This window comes from Anolis carolinensis, chromosome 6 (assembly GCF_035594765.1).
Source record: "Anolis carolinensis isolate JA03-04 chromosome 6, rAnoCar3.1.pri, whole genome shotgun sequence".
In the NCBI taxonomy this organism is placed as follows: Eukaryota; Metazoa; Chordata; class Lepidosauria; order Squamata; family Dactyloidae; genus Anolis; species Anolis carolinensis.
The window spans coordinates 94896307-94916706 of record NC_085846.1 but is presented as its reverse complement, the minus strand read 5'-3'; the positions used below and the strand labels follow the sequence as shown (position 1 = coordinate 94916706).

Here is a 20400-nt window from a genome sequence, read left to right as displayed (position 1 = left end):
GTCAGGGAGGCAGGCAGCATGGATGAGCCCATTTGGGAAGCCATACCCTCCTTCAGGCCGAGGCTGGAATTTGCCAGTCTCATGTGGTTCCCAACTAGCTTCATTCATGCAGCTAAGTGATAATTTTTTTCTTAGGAAGGAATAATCTATTTTAAATGTAAAAATAAGAAAATCAATATCTGCAATAATGTATATGTCAACTAGTTATACTTCTTAATTTAAAAGAAGAAAGGATGTTCTGGTGACATGTGTCAGTCCTGGTAGGCTCCCAAAACATTTTCAACAATGTTGGCGGTAGAGCTGGAAGCATTGTCTGGATGGGATGCACTGTTAATCTATGGAAGATGTTGCAATCCCTGGGCAAAATGCATGAATATCTTATCCCAGTCTTCAAAAGACATCAAGCTTGTATTTGTGGGACATTCCATATACAGAAGCATCATGGCTGAAGAAAGCTTATTCCTCATTTTCAAAAATTTCAAAAAGGTTTGGGAAGAAAGTAAAACAGCAAGGTTTCCATATGACATCACCTAGTAGAAACTCTAAAGCCTTTTAGAGTTTCATAGGCAAAACAAAAGGCCACAGAGACCGGTAACCCAATAGGAAGGATGTAGAGAAGCAATGAAGTTTCAGGATGCTGAAAAAGATTATTTTCATTTTTCTATTAACCCAACTTGATTTAGTCTGCAATATTTAATAGCCTTCTTCAGGGACTGATAAGGTGAGGAGCAGATGCATAAATAGCAAAACCTTTAATTGCATGTAAGATGTCTCAATTTTAAAACCACTTAATTACCCAAATAAATTTATCAGAAACATAGCTCCCAATGCAAAAGCTCAGAAAACACATTTAGAGATTATTGTAAGTGATACACTATTTTGTTTCTGTATCAATTTATTCGGGTCATTATGTGGTTTTAAAACTGAGACATTTTACATTCATTTCTTTGTAAAATGCATGTAGACTTAATGGTTATAGCAATCACTAACTTGTTTCTAGGTATATATTTTTTAGAATTAAGGCAGTCTGATGCCACTTTATTATGGAGCCCTGGGAGTGGTAGTTTAATGAGGCACCAGTATTTGTTGGCAATGAAGGCTAAAGACCTTGTCAAACAGTTCTGGCCCAGCTTACCTGACTGAACGTATCTCGCTCTATGAACCAGTGTGGATGTTAAGATCTTCTGGGGAGGCTGGTTCCACTTCCTTCACAGGTGCGACTGGTGGAGATGACAGACAGGACCTTCTCAGTGGTAATTATGGACCTCCCTCTCTAGTGAAGGTTTCCTCCCTTCTGACTTTAAGGAAGAAAGTCAAAACTTGATTGTAGACACTAGCATTTGGGGAGTAGCACAACCACAGTGCAATATACAACCACAAAGTGAATACAAATGAATCAACTTGGACAATGACTATGAGATTAGAGGGTATGATTTTAAATCAGTTATTTAAATGTATTTATATGGTTTTATTTATTATATGGAGCCTCTGGTGGTGCAAAGCTGGCAGGACTGCTGACTAAAAGGTTGGTGGTTCAAATCTGGGGAGCGGGTTAAGCTCCCATCTGTCAGCTCCAGCTTCCCATGCGGGGACATGAAAGAAGCTTCCTACAAGGATGGTAAAACATCTGGGCAACATCCTTGCAGATGGCCAATTCTCTCACACCAGAAGCGACTTGCAGTTCCTCAACGTGCTCCTGACAAGAAAAAATGTATGATTTTAATGTTTAATGTGTTGTATATTTACTTGCTTTTATTTGTGTGGCATTGAATTGCCAAACTGGAAGCCACTCAGTCTCCTCGGGGTGAGATAGTGGGGTAGAAATGCAGTAAATGAATAAACGTGGTGTCAAGCTGCATTAGTTCTAAAGCGTAGAAGTACTCTTTTTTATGGGAAAAAGCCAGCAGCTGGGAGCTATTGCAGTGTAGGGATTAGTAACCTAATTTAGGAGTTAGAGGAGGAGAATGGGCCCAGCTTCAAACCATCACTGTGCCATGGTACTTATTGGGTAATGTCCCAGTGACATTGTCTATCAGGCAGAGAGATGTTTATAAGATTTAGGCCCCATCGAATTGCCATATAAGGCTGTTTAACTGTATTGAGGTTGTTGTGAGTTTTCTGAGCTATATGGCCATGTTCCAGAAGCATTCTCTCCTGATGTTTCGCTCACATCTATGGCAGGCATCCTCAGAGGTTGTGAGGTCTGTTGGAAACTAGGCAAGTGGGGTTTACATATCTGTGGAATGTCTAGGATGGGAGAAAGAACTCTTGTCTGCTTGAGGCAAGTAGAAGTGTTTCAATTGGCCACCTTGATTAGCATTGAATGGCTTTGCAGCTTCAAAGCCTGGCTGCTTCCTGCCTGGGAGAATCCTTTTTTTGGGAGGTGTTAGCTGGCCCTGATTGATTCATGTCTGGAATTCCTCTGTTTTCTGAGTGCTGTTCTTTATTTACTGTCCTGATTTTAGATACGGGTCTCCAGATAGGGACCACCAAACAAACACAAATCAAGGAACATGAAAGGCACTGCAGACTAATTCAATCAGAGAAGTCAGCCACAGCAGAACACTTGATGAACCCACCTGGACACGGTATATTATTTGAGAACACAGAAACGCTCGACCACCATGTCAGACTACACAGGGAAGCCATTGAAATCCACAAACATGTGGACAATTTCAACAGAATGGAGGAAACCACAAAAATGAACAAAATCTGGCTACCAGTTTTTTTTTTTAAAAAAAACAAAACTCTAAAATCAGGACAGTGAATAAAGAACAACACCCAGAAGACACGGGAATTCCAGACAAGAAACAATCAGATAACACCTCCCAAAAAAAAAAGGATTCCCTCAGGCAGGAAGCAGCCAGGCTTTGAAGCTGCAAGGCCATTCAGTGCTCAAACAGACAAGAGAGTCCTTCCTTCCAGATATATAAACCCCTCTTGCCTAATTTCCAGCAGACCTCACAAACCTCTGAGGATGCTTGCCATAGACGTGGGTGAAACGTGGGGAGAGAATGCTTCTGGAACATGGCCATAAAGTCTGGAAAACTCACAGCAACCCATGTTAGGCTTCATTGAATTGCTATATAATGCTGTTTAACTGTATTGAATTGCAATATATGAGTCTACTCCAGGCATGGACAAGCTTGGGGCCTCTCTCCAGGTGTTTTGGACTTCAACTCCCACCATTCCTAACAGCCTCAGGCCCTTTCCTTTTCCCCCTCAGCCGCTTAAGCGGCTGAGGGGGAAAAGGAAGGGGCCTGAGGCTGTTAGGAATGGTGGGAGTTGAAGTCCAAAACACCTGGACGGCCCAAGTTTGCCCAGGCCTGGTCTATAGAAGAGGATATCTGTCTGATTGGCTGGCTGGCCATTCAGGTCCCAATGTAATTTTCCAGTCATACTTCTTGCGAGGTTTTCCTCTCGTGTTTATCTGCCTCCCTTGTGGGCTTCTCAGTCGCTGCTGCTATTTAACAACACGCAAAGGAACCCTTGTACAGGGCAGGAAGTTCTACACCCGCTCTTCTCCTCAGCTTTTCCCGTTTTTCTCTCCCGCAGCCGAAGAGAAAACCGAGGCGACAGAGCAGCTAATGCGAGAGGAGTTTTTGACAAGGGCTTTAATGGGATGTTGAGGGCGGCCTCGGGAGACGGAGGAAGAGGAGAAGCAGAGGCTGGTGGATGGATCGGGAGGGGATTCCTCAGCCTCCCTCCCGCTCAAGGAAAGCCTAAAAATACCAAGGCGCGGGATAGATTGGAGAGAGAGAGCCATCCAATCCCGGGCTGGGAAAGGCAGGACGCGACTCCTGCTCTGCCTCCCTCCTTGCGACCCCCGAGTCGCCTCAGGCGGAAGAGGCCGGGGCTCCCCAGCTCTTCCTCACCAGCCATTCCGTCCTTCGCCTGCTGTTAGTGAGGAAAAGAGAGCAAGAGAGGAAGGAAGGCGCCCAAAGCTCTCCACCTGCTGCTGTGGGCTGGATGCCCCTTTCCCAAGGAAGAGAGACAGCGAGGGAGCCAAAAGAATGAGGAGCCGGGGACTCCTCTGTGGATTTTGAGAGGAAAGGAGTGAAGTATAGGCGGAGGGAAAGGAGGGGGAATAAGCTTTCTCTCTTGCCGCTGGACCGACCTCTCTTGGCGCCTCTTCCGTGGCGAAGGCGCTTCAGAGCCCCTCCGCGGTGCAGCATGTGGACTGCCCCCGCGTTTGCCCGCCGGGCGTTCGGGCTGCTCCTCTCCTCGAGGCCGCTCTCCTCTGCTTGCAGCCGGGGCGCCGGATGAAGAAGGCAGCAACCGCAACAGCAGCAGCAGCCGCGGGCGAGCAGTGAAGGGGGCGAGACCCTCCGAGCGCTGCCTGCCTCCAAGGGCTCTTAAGGAGCAGCCGCTGCCGCTCTCCCCGCAAAGACCCGGGACCCGCATGGCGTGCTACCTGGTGATCAGCTCCAGGCACCTCAGCAACGGGCACTACCGCGGCATCAAAGGCATCTTCCGGGGACCGCTCTGCAAGAACGGCGACGCCTCCCCGGTAAAGGGCGCCTGGGGCACCGTTGGCATTGCTTTCCCTCGGAGGGAGGAGGGCGAGGGTTTCTTCCCCCCATTCCTTAACCTTGTTACCTCAAGTGGCTTCCAACATGTTACAACAGGCATGGGCAAACTCGAGGCTGTTAGGAATTGTGGGAGTTGGAGCCCAAAACACCTGGAGGGCCGAGGTTTGCCCAGGCCTGGTCTATACTGTAGAATGAATGCGGTTTGACTTAATTTTTACTGTATTAGGTCCAGAGGCGGAGGAGGGCGATTTCGCCCCGTCCCTATACTTTCGTTATATACAAGGGTTCCGAAGCGGTGGGGGTTTGTTTGGCAAAGTTTTCTCTTCGGGTTGCTGTGAGTTTTCCGGGCGGTATGGCCATGCTCCAGAAGCATTTTCTCCTGACGTTTCGCCTGCATCTATAGCAGGTATCCTCAGAGGTTGTGAGGTGTGTTGGAAACTCGGCAAGTGGGTTATATGTATCTGTGGAAGGTCCAGGGTGGGAGAAAGAACTCTTGTCTGTTGGAGGCAGGTGCGAATGCTGCGATCAATCACCTTGACCAGCACTGAAATGCTTTGCACCTTCAAGGCCTGGCTGATTTCTGCCTGGGGGAATGCTTTGTTGGCAGGTGTTAGCTGCCCCTGATTGTTTCATGTCTTGTCTGTTTGAGACAGGTGTGAATGCTGCAATTAATCACCTTGATCAGCACTGAAACGCCCTGCACCTTCAAGGCCTGGCTGATTCCTGCCTGGGGGAATGCTTTGTTGGCAGGTGTTAGCTGCCCCTGATTGTTTCATGTCTTGTCTGTTTGAGACAGGTGTGAATGTTGCAATTAACCACCTTGACCAGCATTGAAACACCTTGCAGCTTCAAGGCCTGGCTGATTCCTGCCTAGGAGAATCCTTTGTTGGGAGGTGTTAGTTGACCCTAATTGTTTCATGTCTTGTCTGTTTGAGACAGGTGTGAATGCTGCAATTACTCACCTTGATTAGCATTTGAGGCAGGTGTGAATGTTTCAGTTGTCCATTCGCATGCATACCTGCCTCCAACAGACGAGTTCTTTCTCCCACCCTGGACCTTCCACAGATATATAAACCCCACTTGTCTAGCTTCCAACAGACCTCACAACTTTTGAGGATGCCTGCCATAGAGGTGAGCAAAACGTCAGGTGAGGGTGCTTCTGGAACATAGCCATACAGCTCAGAAAACTCACAGCAACCTCAATACAGTTAAACAGCCTTATATGGCAAAACATCTCTGCCTGAATCTCCTCTCTCTCTAAAACTTCTCTCTGTTGCCTAAAGCTTCTGCGACGATAGGGTTTGGTTTGACAAAGTTTTCGCCTACCTGAATCTCGCTAAAGGTTGGGAGAAGGGGAAGACTTTTTTTGGTGTCGGGGCTTGGGAGGGCTTGCCCGAGGTATGATTGACGGATCCTCGAGGAAAGCAACGAAACCGCCGTCTCTGGCCCGCTGCGCGCGCGTTTTTTTGGTGGGAAAATGGACGCGCCTTGGCTTTGAGGGGCCGCGGGAAAAGTGGCGTGGGAAGGGCTCCGTCTTGGGCGGCGGGACGTTGAGTGGCAGCTCAAAGGCGCTGAGCATCAGGGGTGGTCGCTGAGAAGGAGAAGAAGGGGACCGAGGAGGACGGATCAAAGAGAAAGGGTCCCTCGGCTCCTTCCCTCTTTAGCTCTTTACCTGGAAGCAGGGCGGGCAAAGGAGGGAATGACAGGATGCCAGAGTGATTGAGAGGGAGGGTGGGGATTCTCAGTCGAAAAACAAAAAGGAGGAAACCCCAGGGCAGCCTGTCTTTCCATATAATATAAAGTGACCTTTGTGGAGTAGAATGAAGGAAAATTTGACCCCACATGGAATATGGGACTTCTTTGAAATGCTTGTCATCCTGGTTGAGCATCTCTTTGTGGAATTCCAAAATCTGAAATTCTCCTCCTGAATGACCCAGAGAGTGACACTTTTGCTTCCTGGTGGTTCAGTGCAATCAAACTTTGTTTTGTGTACAACATTATTTTAAAATATTGTGAAATTACCTGTGGACTATATAGATAGGGTGTATAAGAAACATAAATCAATTCCATCTTTATTCTTGGTTCCCTTTCCCAAGATATCTCATTATTATTATGTTTGGGTTGCTGTGAGTTTTCCGGGTTGTATGGCCATGTTCCAGAAGCATTCTCTCCTGATGCTTTGCCCACATATATGGAAGGTATTATCAGAGGTTGTGAGGTCTGTTGGAAACTAGGCAAGTGGGGTTTATATATCAGTGAAAGGTCCAGGGTGGGAGAAAGAACTCTTGTCTGCTGGAAGCAGGTGTGAATGTGGCAATTAATCACCTTGATTAGCATTGAAAAGTCTTGCAGCTTCAAGGCCAGGCTGATTCCGGCCTAGGAAAATCCTTTGTTGGGAGGTGTTAGTTGACCCTGATTGTTTCATGTCTAAAATTCCCCAGTTTCAGAGCGTTGTTCTTTATTTACTATCCTGATTTTAGAGTTTTCAAATACTGGTAGCCAGATTTTGTTCATTTTCATAATTGTCCACTTGCTTGTGGATTTCAATGGCTTCTCTGTGTAGTCTGACATAGTAGTAGTGAGAGTGGTCCAGCATTTCTGTGTTCTCAAATAATATGCTATGTCCAGGTTGGTCCATCACATGCTCTGCTAATAAAAAACAACTTTATTTGTATTCCAACCTTTCTCCCCAAGGGGACTCAGGGTGGATTCCAACATACAATGGCAAACATCCAATGCTATGGCTGACTTCTCTGGTTGGATTAGTCTGCAGTGCCTTTCATGTTCCCTAATTCATGCCTGGGCAATGCTGTGTTTGGTGGTCCCTGTGTAGACTTGTCCACAGCTACATGGTATACAGTGGACTCCTATAGAGGTGAGAAGATCCCTCTTGTCCTTTGCTGAATGTAGCATTTGTTGGATTTTCTTAGTAGATAGTTTGTAGTTTGCTCAGAAAACTCAAAGCAACCCAATGATTCCAGCCATGAAAGCCTTCAACGACACAATCTAAAACTCCTCTGGTCCCAAGCATTTCAGATAGGGGATACTCAACCTGTATCAATGGTGTTTTCTTAACAGATCATATCTTCCATCCTCCTGAATTTTCTTCCTTTCTTCCCTGTACTGAAGTTCTTTATTAATCCAAGGCCAGGTGTGTCCATGTTATAAAGATTCAGCAAGGTTTTGTGGGTTTACTCTCTAAAGGCAGGATTGTGTGTAAGTGCTAATGACGGTGGAATTAACAACAGCTTTATCTGATTCAACTACAGCATAAAGTAGAACAACAGGAAAAGAATGGTGCCCCAAGCACAATAATATTTTTCAAAGTAGAATGAGAAAGTTCAAGAATTACAGGAATGAGAAGATGGTCCTCTAGACATTGCTGGACTGCAAGTCTCAGCATTTCTTATAACTGGTTTTACTTGCTATGGTTTCTAGAAGCTGCAGCCCAAGAAACATCTGTAGGATTACAGGATCCTTTCCCTGGGAGAAGAACAAAGTTGAGTCGGAAAAGATCTCCCCTTCCAATTAAGAATGTATATAATTCTGAATTAACACAGGATAGTGTGATGGCATAATAGTTGGATCATCACAACAGGTGGGCTAATTGGTGTCATAGGCTGCAGTTTATACGAGACATCCCATAAAAAGTTGGAGAGGGGATGTTGAAGGGTAAATAGTCAGAGAATATGTGGTGCGAAGAAGATTCCAGGGAGCAGGTGCACTTCAATAAGTGGCCCAACTGTGTTGATTGTATCTGAAGTGGAGAATGTGGAGATAGTAGTGTAGCCAAGTGGAGGCTATATTGAGTGACAGGAAATACTAACAGGAGATACTTTGAAACACTGTGGGGGAATGAAATCAGCTGCTATTACAGAGAGATTGTTATTGATTATGAATGGATTGGCAAAGAAAGCATAAATGAATACAGGAGGCTATGAAACCAAAGTGAGAATAAATGTTGATCGAGAGCACTCTGAAACATGATTCTTATGCATATATTACTCTAGCAATCAGAACTATGGTATTAATCTTCATTTAGTACCATTAACTGGTAAACATGAACACAGGCAAGTGACCATTCACTATATACATTCTTAGCTCACTGCATTGCCTTCTAAGAACTTTGGAAATACATGCTACACTTTTTTTCTCTCTTTTTGAAATCTGTCACTCTCTTTATCCAATATTGACATTATGTCCTGCATCCTGCTGGTCCCTTTCAATTAAACATTGAATGTGTTGCTCAGTGGTAAGCCCACATTTAGTTGCATCGCTCTAATTTTGTGAAGTGTGTTTTAGTTGGGACTGAAAATGGGATTTCGTTCTTTAGCTCCATGTATTTCTTCAATCCCAGAAGAAGAAAACTTTTAGAAACAATGCATTTTATTTATTTGTGTATTTTAGGGCTAGGAGACAAGAGCTCCCTCGAGTAGCTAAACAGATAACCCATTTGGGTTTTACTTTATAATACACAGTGGGAAAAATACAAACCTTATACACAATGAATATCCCATGACAGCTAGTGTTATGTAATGGTTTAAATGCAGAACTAGGATTCTAGAAGACCAGGATTTGAATTTTTTGGCCATGGAGACCCATTGGGTGACCTTGGGCAAGTCACTCTCTTTCAGCCTTAGAAGGAGGTAATAGCAAACCTACCAAGAAAACCCCATGCTAGGTTCACTTGGGGTCACCATGTATTAGAAATGACTTTAAGGCACACAGCAACAAACATATCCCATGAAATGGTCAGTATAGATAGGCAGGGCATGTATTACATTTGTTTTGAATGACCCCCAGGCAGTATTCCTTAGGCCCAAATCAACTGAATTTGGAGCTGTTATATTCACTGAAGCTAAAAGCCATAGAATTACCATCTTTGTACATTAAACTTTACAATGGACAGATCTGTCAGGTCCTTACCTCAAGGGTTTTACAATCTAAAAGTAGACACAAGGGAAAGAACAGAGAAAGGGGAGAAATGTGGAGACAGGGAAAGAGTATGTGATCCTTTATATATTATACTTATTTTTATTCATTTTCAGAAGTACAATTCAAAGGGGATTTATTCATTTAGTGTAAGGTGTCTATACAAATACAGTGTGAATGGTCACTGATTGTGTTTGCATTTCCTAGTTATTGTTAAAAAGGGGTTGTGTTATCCTAATGTGCTAGGCCAACCTTCTACAGCTTGCTTTCCAGATTCAATAAATATAAGTCCCATAATTCCAAGACAGCATGATGCCTGGGAAGATGGGTGTTAAATACATTTATGGAGTTCCTGATTGTGGAAAGCTAGTTCAGGTATTTTGTGCCAACCTTCCAAGAATAATTGCATCAAGATAAGATGGAGATCGTAGAATAAGACACCATGGGTTAAGGATTGGGGGGGGGGGGGGTCCTTAAGCCATGTTGAGCTGCAGATCCTGCTTTCCTTTCTCCACAACTATTATTTAAAGAATTGTTGTATGTCTTTTGGGCTGTGTGGCCATGTTCCGAAAGACATACAACAACCCTGTGATCCCGGCCATGAAAGCCTTCGACAACATATTTAAAGAATGTTAAAATAGCTTATTAAATGTTCATATGTTTCTAAAATCACTTATAATTTGGCACTCAGAACCTTTGAGAGCTACTTAAAGAATAAGATACATGAATGCCGAAGCTGTGTTTATATATCTATATATATAAAAGGGTAATGAAATTTCGGCCTAGGACAAAACAACAAAACTACACATCCCAGAAACACTAAACTTGGCAGCACAACCCCTCATCCATGCCTCTACGTTCATACAACAAAAAGCTCCAGCTACTCCAGAAAATGGCCAGGTTTTGAGACTGCAAGGCTATTCACTGCTCTTCTGTCTGGCCAACAAAGGATTCCCATAAGCCACAGCAATGCGTGGCCGGGCAAAGCTAGTGTGTGTGTGTGTGTGTGTGTGTGTGTGTGTATATATATATATATATATATATATCTATATCTATCTATATATATCTATATATATATATATATATATATATATATATATATATCTGGGAGCACTGACAATTTGTGATATCACCCATGCAATAGTGTGTTTCTGTTTGAGAAGGAGACTGTGCTTGGACCAAAGCTGCTTATTCAGCTTTGGAGGACATCTCACAGCTCATCGGAGCTTAACTTTTGGTCAACAAGCATAGAATTCCACTGTTAGTATTGGTTTCTACTTTTTAGTGATAATTGGAACAAGAACATCTGTTTCTTTGTCTGGAGAGGATGTAGTACCAAGCCGGTAAGTCTGTAATATTTAGGGTGAGTTTAAGAAAAACTTTCAAAGACCTTCTTGAGAAATCAACCAGAATAACTTCTGCCTTTCTTATTTTGAAGACGTGAAAGCTGAATTTAAAGATGTTTGAAAGCTGGGCTTTTGGAAGGATAGAAAAATCCCTGTGGTAGCTTGCATGCAAAAGTCAAGAAATTTAAAATGTCAGCGTGATCTGAAAATGTGCCTCCAACCATATGGTCTTTTTCTCTCTTTCTCCTTATACATCTCTGTTTCCTATACTGTTGTTCATGTGACAGTGCATCATGAACACGATGTAAAATATGCTCAGAAGTTTTGAATTAATTCACAACCTATCTTCAGTATGTTTCATTTCTCAATCACATTATTCTAATAACCGTATTTGGAAAAATCTTGATTAATCTTGTTGAGAAACAAGGGGGATGTGGTGATAAGGCACATTTAGTTTGAACTTAAGGCTTTAAAAATTCACTTGAAATTATTACAGGTTTTTTTTGGAAATCATAAATATTTCAGAACCATTAATATTCCAGAAAGAGAGGGAGCAAATGACAGTGGGAAACTGGTGAAAGAGAGAGAGAAGTAACTCCCATGATTTTAATGGGGTTTACTACTACATAGATAAGTGTAGACTTTAGCCTCAAGATTCCTTTAGGACATTTTTATAATGCAGGGGACCTCATGCATGGCTCTGTGTAGGTTTTAATGTGAAATGTGTACCTTTCCATATTTAAAGTGCTCTCTATTAACAAACCATGAAATGTCAGCAGGCTTGTGGCTGTGCTTTCAGATATGAGAACAGTAGTGAATATTTTAAATACCTTTATGAAATTTCATGGCTCTGTGAACAAAGATTTCTCCAACTGGATATTTGTGTGTCACTTTGACTCCATGTCAATGTTGATATACTTTGCTGTAATACCGTGGCCCAAATCCTTATGAGTTTTCCCACCCCCTAAAACACTTCTTCGTGGAAAGAAATGGACATTTATGCATTTTGCATAATCATTCTTTGAAATAATGAATAGTATTTACATACTTTTGTATTCATGGATCTCTATCCTATTTCTTACTAGGTATTCCAAATACATCATGATTTATCAAATGAGCTTTAAATGGTGGGGGGATGCATACTAGACAGAGGTAAGCATAACTACCAAAGCTATGTGCAGTGTGAGAAACCCTTTTAATTTATATGTGTATATCCAGTTATTGACATTTAAACCTAACACCTTCATTTATTGGTTTGGTATATTTTTGATCCATTTTTTTTTTATTATGGATGTCTGTCCCAGACCCAAACTTTCCAGCCCCACATTTACTTAACACCAAGAAGTGGCTGCACCACATGCTTTCAGATCATGTACTAGGGCTGGAACATGTTTTATTATTGCAGGCTGAAATGAAAGAATAAAACTCATAACCACATAAAAATGGTGAAACAGCAGAGTAAAAAGTCCACATATAAATTATAGCACATAACACACAGCAGATTAAAAGCATACACAGACTGCACTGACATATAACACTAAATAATGATTTACTGTCATGCCAGCAAGTCTAGCGAACCTCAGACTCATACACTTCAATTCCCCTTTCCTCCTCAGCTTTGACCACAAAAGGAGGTTTTTACTTGTTACTTATACTTATTTCTTCTAAATTCAATTAAATAGGTCAAGCTAATGCTCTGATTTGGATGTAGCTAGTTTGGCTTCTTCCGAAACTAATCAACCTGGTTAGTTCAGTTAAAATAAAACTTAGATTTTGAAGCTTATTTATCTTAAACTTAACATAATCTATAACTGGGGTTGTTTTATTTTAATAAATACCTTTTTCGTGTCAGGAGTGACTTGAGAAACTGCAGGTTGCTTCTGGTGTGGGAGAATTGGCTGTCTGCAAGGATGTTGCATGCCTGGATGTTTTATTGTTTTACCATCCTTGTGGGAGGCTTCTCTCATGTCCCTGCATGGAGCTGAAGCTGACAGAGGGAGTTCATCCGTGCTCTCCCCGGGTTGGATTCGAACCGACAACCCAACCTTCAGGTCAGCAACCCAACCTTCAAGTCAGCAGTCCTGCCGGCACAAGGGTTTAACCCATTGTGCCAGCAGGGGCGCCATAATGAATACTAGTTAAGATACAATATAATGACCTAGCTTTTACTGCTTAGACTTATTGAGTCAACTGTTGAATGAAGAGTTTCAAAATGGGTAAAACTCACTGTTTCAATAAGTCTATTCCAGTCAGGACTATCAAGCCATAATGCCTGGGTTTAGACTTAACCGGTGGATTGGACATACATGGAAGAAGATCAGCTAAAATATTGAGAGAACTTTCTAAAGAAGTGGTAGATTCTCTATTTCTGGAGTTACTTAAGCAGAGACTGGAAAGTCGTGTTAGAAGGAAGGAGGAAGATATAACTGGGATTGATTAGACAACATGGCTATGTAATCCATTATCCTGTTCCCATGCTGACCAACCTATGGGATGCCTATTGGAAGCCCAGGCACAAAGAAAAGCATAAGAGAGCTTCTACTGGCTCATGTTTCCAGGTATATTGCAAGGCATGCTTCTGGTAATTTGTGGAGCTTCATAACTAGAGACATAGGTGGCCTTTCTTTCTTTGAATCTATCTTTTCCCATTCTTAAGCCATTCAAGTTGGTAGTCAAATAAGACAAATAGGACTTCCTCATGGTCACTACAATACCTGACCTAATGCAAAGAGCAGTCAGTTTTCAGATGATGAGTTCACTTACCAGATGGACTGACAAGAATAAAGATGGTTCAGCATTTCAGGCATTCATTTGCACAGAATGAAAATGTTTGGAGGGGGGGGGGGAGCAAAGCAGAGGTAGGCTCTGCTCTCCATCTGTGTCTATTGATTATAAAATATGTGGATTTCCTTGCATGTATCCTGGAGCCTATTTTTGCAATGCCATTGCGAAACTTCAGCTTTCCTTGTACGCAAATGAGTGGTGATAACTAGGTATCAGAATGCACTGCTGTGAGAACTTGCGCCTTATCTCCATAAACAAGATATTATGTCTATACCAAGCATCTTCAATATCAGATAACAAAGTAGAAGCAAAGTATGTCTTAGAAAATGTATTTTTGAAATATGTATATTTTTGAAATCTCGAAAAACAAACTTAATTTTTGTGATTGTGTCTTTAATTATCAATGAGTTTCTAACAAGACATTCTGAGCTTGAAATTCACACATGGAGAAACACACACAAATGCACAGCTTTCTTGCAGAACCACCCATTCTAATTGAATTAATTTGTTTTAGGACACAATATTTTTCATGTAAGTGATATATTTTTTGAATATGATAAAATAAGAAAAAATAAGATATCCCTAGATGATCCCACTTGAAGTGTTTGTAAGCCATTTTTCTTACATTGTGCCAGAAAGAAGACCGCAATATTAGAACAGATATTCAACAAGCAAACTCCTCTGACAGCAAGTTGCTCTGCTGCCAGAATAGGAGGTCCAGCTAGTACAGTTGGCCTTCTACATTTGAAGGTTCAACTTTTGTGGATCTTATTACTTGTAAATTGGATTAATATGTTCTTTCTCTGAATCTCCACTGGATGTTGAGCTGGAAGGTCTAGAGAGAACACTTAGAACACTTCTTTAATCATTTGCAGGTCCTCCAACACCGTTCTATGATCAACTTCTAATAGATGTTGACCTCAGAGTCAGACTGGAGGACTGAGAGAGGTGTTTTATCAGGTGAAAAATGTGTTTTTGATTCATTTTTTACTTTTCTAGGGTCCTCCGCCTCTAACCCCAGTGAAAGTGGAGGGCTGACTGTATTACTATGTATGACTAAAAAGAGGCATGTGCCTCATGCAGAGATTCAGCAGTCATATCTCCCATGATGGATGGGTACTTTAGGTTTATTTTATCACTCTCAGAATCACAGATATAGGGTTTGGCCCCAATCTATTGGACAGCTTATAAGAGATTTGTTCTACCATCATTCTCCTATTAGCTATTTCCAAATCAAGCTCTTATAAGCTTTCCCCACTTTTGTTGACTTCCTGCAGACACATTCTAATTTGTATACCCTGCTTCAAATGTAGTCTGACCAAAGTAAAATAAAATTGCTCCATTTCTTCTTGCAACATGGACACTCAAGCATGCACAAGATGCTGTCCTTACCTGAATCAGGCATTTATTTGTACCGCATAGTTGAGGATTGGATGCTCTGATTATCACTGACTCTTCTGTGTCTCATACAGAGGTATTTCCCATTACTTTCTGCCTGATCGTTGAAGTTGAATGTGCCGGGAAATGAGGCTAGGGCCTTCGGCATACAAATACATGGTCTTTCTGGCGTATTGACTTGCTTGCCACTGAATCCATGACAAACGATACTTCCAGGAATTCATTGACACTGGTCAATGATTTAAAATGAAGGCTGTTTCTTATGCATTGATCTATGCCCCTTGTTGGCACCCAGTTTGGGAGTTGCTGGCTGAGATGAAGGCTCTGGTATGCTGCGTGCTTTAACAAAACTGTTACTCACTATGAGGACTGAGTAGCTAATGCCAAGGCTGGTATAAATCAGAAAACCCTTAAACTGATGATTGAAGGAAATGATGAGAAATGCTGAGTTTTAAGAATAAAGCCAGAAGCTGTGGCATCCTGAGAGAGAAATATTTTGTCCAAGCAGTACATTTCAGATACTTTTCTTTGTCCTTCCAATTTTTCATGGAATAACAAAAGCTCTTTGAGGATCCAAGACACCACCTTGATCAACAAAATATGACCCATATGCAAAAATCTAGCATTTACCAGGGATTTGTAAAGCTCTGTGAGGAATACTTATAACTGTATATTATAACTCATATTGATCACTAAACTGCCTGGGGCCACTAGAATCTTTTTCTTTTATCTGCACTTGATATATTGAATACTATAATGCTCCAAATGCTTGAAGCCAGCCTTTAACCAGTTATCTCTGCAGAGGCAAATTTGGACTTGATTTGGGTCCTGCAGTAGTGCTGATGACTCAGCAGAGGTTCTCTTTGCGGAAGCAAATTTGGACTTGATTTGGGTCCTGCAATGGTGCTGATGACTCAGCAGATGGCTCCCTTTCTTCTCATCTGTTTTGATCTAGTGCTGCTGGGTCGCTGGAGGCTTTTCAGCTGAGACTTAAAACAAAGTCAGTTTTAGTTACAGCTACTAAAAATTACTTCGCATTTCTCCAGGTACAGGTTTCCTAAAACCCGTAAATCATACACCAGATGGAATGTACAATCTTCTTTCACAAGGTCTTTCTCAAAAACACAGTAAAATATAATACTTTCTGCTCTTTCCCCCAGGTGCTTATTTAGTGTTTTATTTATTGTATGTACAGTATATTCCATATCAAAGACATCTTTGCTGCACTGAGCACAAGCGGATTTCCTTACTGAAACATCTGGTGAAGGATTCATGCAATTAAATTATAGAATGTACAAGGATTTTGTATTGGCTGCACAAAGTTTTAATGTGTTCTGATGACTTTCAGACTATCTTAAACATGTTTTCCTGGTTGAAGAGTGAATATCTGGTTCCACTAGGTTTATTAGATTGGAGATCCAAGAAATCATGGATTTATAGAGTGAGATCAGGAAGCCAGATAATATAATTTAAAATCGTAGACTAAAATACTGGGGACCCAGAATGTTCTTAGGAATTCTACCATATACTGAAAAGACAAGATGTTTTTTATTATAAATGTTAAAACGTGTGTAACTGCAGTTAAGCATCCCTGTTCAATGAGGTTTATATGTGTGTATTGTACATGCATGTATTTGTGTATGTGTAAGGTAAAGGTAAAGTTAAGTCCAGTCATGTCTGACTTTGGGGGTTGGTGCTCATCTCCTTTTCTAAGCCAAAGAGCCGGCGTTGTCCGTAGACACCTCCAAGGTCATGTGGCCGGCATGATTGCATGGAGCGCCGTTATGTATATGTATGTATTAATATATATACTTCTTCAGCAATGGAAGTGACTATGGCAAACACTTTCAAGAATGAAAAGATTTTGATTAGAACTGTTTCCATTTGAGCAAGAAGCTTGTAAAGCATCTTCTCAGTTCCAGTTATAAGTTAAGAAAACGGGGTGTTCTACAACACACACACAAAATTAAGAACCACAGAGCTACTTACATTATATTCCTTCTGGATTAACTCTATAACTTGTACTGAAAAAAATCTGCAGCTGCAGTGAAAAAAATATAGGGAATGGAGAAATCAGAAATGATTAATGGAACCATGATATATACAGAATTCTTTTTATATCATATCAGAAGCAACTTGAGAACATACTTCAAGTCACTTCTGGTGTGATAGAATTGGTTGTCTACACAGACATTGCCCAGGGGACGCCCGGATGTGTTACTGTCCTGCTGGGAGGCTATTCTCATGTCCCCACAAGTTAGAGCTGACAGAGGCGAGCTCACCCTGTCTTGCGAATTCGAACTGGCAACCTTCAGGTCAGCAACCTAACCTTGAAGTCAGCAGTCCAGCTGGCACAAGAGTAACCCATTGTGCTACCACGGCACTTATACAGAAAATGAAGGAAAAGGAAATACAGATACCAAGTTTTTTTTTAGCCCCAACTATTGACGGCTAGTGGCTTCCACACCACAACTTTAGACATGTTAGTAGCATAAGGTAATATAAGGATCAAATCTGTTTTTTCTTCTTCCCCCTTTCTCCATTTGCAACATTTTGCCTGATGATGATATCTGGGGATATTGAAATTTTACACAGAAGGTTGTACTTCCTTTGGCCTAATGAAGTCATAACCTTAATCCTGTATGGATTTAGGATTTTGTTTCATGGCCAACACAGCTGCCGTTACTTTTTATATGTTTCAGTATATGCTGTATGAGGTGTAAACAGATTTCTCTCTCTTTCCAGCCCTCTATGCCCTTCAGGGATATGTTAAAATATAAGTTCTCTAGTGGCTCCATTAAGTAAGTTAGTAGCTTTTCAATTTGCTTGGTGAAATAAACATATTCTTGTGGCATTACAAAAAGGGCAGGGAAGACAAAAACATTAGTGACTTTCCAAATGCAGTGAATAAATAAATAAAACTGACCATTATTCATAGACATCAAAGCAATAGGTAACATTATGAAAATTAATAGTTCCATTTTGGAATAACCCTGTTACTATGATAATTGTTTGGTTCCATTTCTTCTAATTAGTACTATTTTATCCCTGAGATAAATGGCCTATAAAGGCTTCTTCACAAAATGACAAATAAGTGAAAGCTTTTAAAGGTGTACAGGGTTTTTTTGCATTCATTTTGTTTGTTTTTTGTTTTTTTGGATGAACTATAACCTTTCTTCATTGAGTTGGGTTTTTTTTATTAGTAATGCTTCTAAGAGCATTTGTCAAGCCTACATCTTCCATTTCTTCTTGTTTCTTTGAGGAAGTTTGTTATAAAACAGCACTGTTTTCCCTGGTATAAGAGAATCAGCTTTTCCTTGCAATATTGTTGTTCATTTGCATGAAAATACTGCTCTGTTCTGTGAATGTTCCACATGTTCTAAGTGTACCATTAAAAGCTAATCATTGAAAATGCAGATGATTTATATTCATAAATTATGAATTCATTTCTTTATTTTGAATTTCATTTTAAATTAAGATATATTTTTGATTTTTCTTTTTCTTTGTTTTTGGAATTAATCATTCTTACTGTAAAATCATGCGTAAAGTCTAACCAAAATACTTGCCCTATGGACAGCAAAACCTACTAAAAGATATCCGAGAGCATGTATGATTGCATTCTGCTCTCTGGAACATTTTGAGCCACTGGGCAGAGAACTGCAATCTGTTCCAAAGAAGGTTTATAGAACTACAGCCTAACACTGCACTGTCTTTTTACTTGAAACTAATTCTACTGAGTTGACCCACAGATTTGTGGGCATAGGATTGTAGCTTTAGTGTACTTACTTTTCTTAGGCAATCCCTCATTGTCTGAGTATGATTGTCTTTCAGGTGTAGTGTCCTGGCAGTGGATATGTAGGTGATAGTGGAGACTTATTTTTGACCCACATGTTCTTCCACAATGAGGACATCAGTTTCCAGGTGGAAGGCGGTCCTGGTCAGGGTTGGCTTGACACTCCTTCCTCTTGGCATGTTTCTCCCTTTCGCCCTCCATTTCTGCCTCTTCAAATTCCACAGCACTACTGGTCAAAGCTGACCTCCAACTAGAGTGCTCAAGGGCCAGGGCTCTCCAGTTCTCAGTGTCTATGCCACAGTTTTTAAGGTTAGCTTTAAGACCATGTTTAAATCTCTTTTCCTATCCACCAACATTCCATTTTCCATTCTTGAGTTGGGATTATAGTAACTGCTTTGGGAGACGGTGATTGGGCATTCAGACTAAGTCCAGCAGAGTTGATGGCATAGGAGCATCACTTCAATGCAAGTGGTCTTTGCTTCTTCCAGCACGCTGACAGTTGTCCGTCTGTCTTCCCAAGGGATTTGCAGGATTTTTCGTAGGCAACACTGATGGAATCGTTCCAGGTGTTGAGTGTGACATCTGTAGATGGTCCCGTGTATCTTGGTATTCTTAGATCTTCTTTGGGCTATTGTCAAAATTTCATACTTATATTACATAGTCATAATTAATGGCTGGATTAAGAAATGGCCTGGCAGGGAGAACTGTATACATTAATCAGCTGCATTTTCATAAAGATTCCTTTATTGGTTCAATTGTAATACAGTCTATCTAGAGAATACGGAATGAATGTGTGTTCTATTTGCATTCAGTTCAGAATGAATTTGAGAAGTGCTTCTCATGTTGATAAGTAAAAGTGTTAGCTTCAAATCAGAAGTGCAGCACATTTCCAGTTGTAGCTAAAGAAGGGCTGGTTAGCATGTGCTCACCCAGGATGTTTCTGTGTAAATAGCGGGGTTAAGACAAAAATGACATGTTGCTGACCTCAAAAAATAAAATAGAGAATACTATTCTCCTTCTGTAGTTGCACTAAAATTTGTCTTTAGTGCAAAGCCCTGAAACAACATCTTTTTCTTTCTTTCTGTTCTCTTACAAAAGAGATTTCCTGTGGTATGTGCAGTGGGATTACCTTATATATTATACCTTATATTTGCATAAACGGTTATCTAAGGTTTTGTTTTCTAGTTTTGGTTATATTAGATTGGAAACAACAAATGAAATCAATTTACTGAATAAAAAAATAAATTCAGAGTATTAGGCCACTGGAGGAATGAAGAAGTTGTTCCAACTGTGAGGATCTTTCCTTCCAAAAATAAATGATCACTACATTTAAATAAGTTGGTTCCCATGCATTTGTCACTTTCCATGAATTGAAACCCAGCTTGACTACTTTAATTTCCCCAGCTATGGGGATCAAAATATAGCTGAAAATGAATTCTTATAATATAGCAAGAAGAGTCAACATGCAACATAGGCTCCTTCCACACAGTTGTATAAAATTCACTTTGAACTGGATTATATGGTAATGTGGACTCAGATGACCCAGTTCAAAACAGATATTCTGGGTTATATGACTGTGTGGAAGGGCTCATAGAATAATAGATAGTTCTGTATG

General features: G+C 41.1%; 1 protein-coding gene and 1 long non-coding RNA gene across 3 annotated transcripts in view; one reads left to right on the top strand and one right to left on the bottom strand.

Moving 5' to 3' along the window:
• Nucleotides 1–4255, bottom strand: part of LOC103279111 (uncharacterized) — a 52610-nt gene extending 48355 nt beyond the window's left edge. For both annotated transcript variants that reach the window (XR_009999899.1, XR_506565.3), the window contains exons 1-2: nt 4118–4255; nt 1136–1298 (exon numbers count right to left, since the gene is read on the bottom strand). This is a non-coding gene — a long non-coding RNA (uncharacterized LOC103279111). The remainder of the gene's footprint in view (nt 1–1135; nt 1299–4117) is intronic.
• A 126-nt stretch (nt 4256–4381) lies between these two features.
• Nucleotides 4382–20400, top strand: part of znf804b (zinc finger protein 804B) — a 280357-nt gene continuing 264338 nt past the window's right edge. The window contains exon 1 of the mRNA XM_008112491.2: nt 4382–4510. Within this exon, the coding sequence (XP_008110698.1) occupies nt 4403–4510 (108 nt within the window). The 5' untranslated portion in view covers nt 4382–4402. The remainder of the gene's footprint in view (nt 4511–20400) is intronic.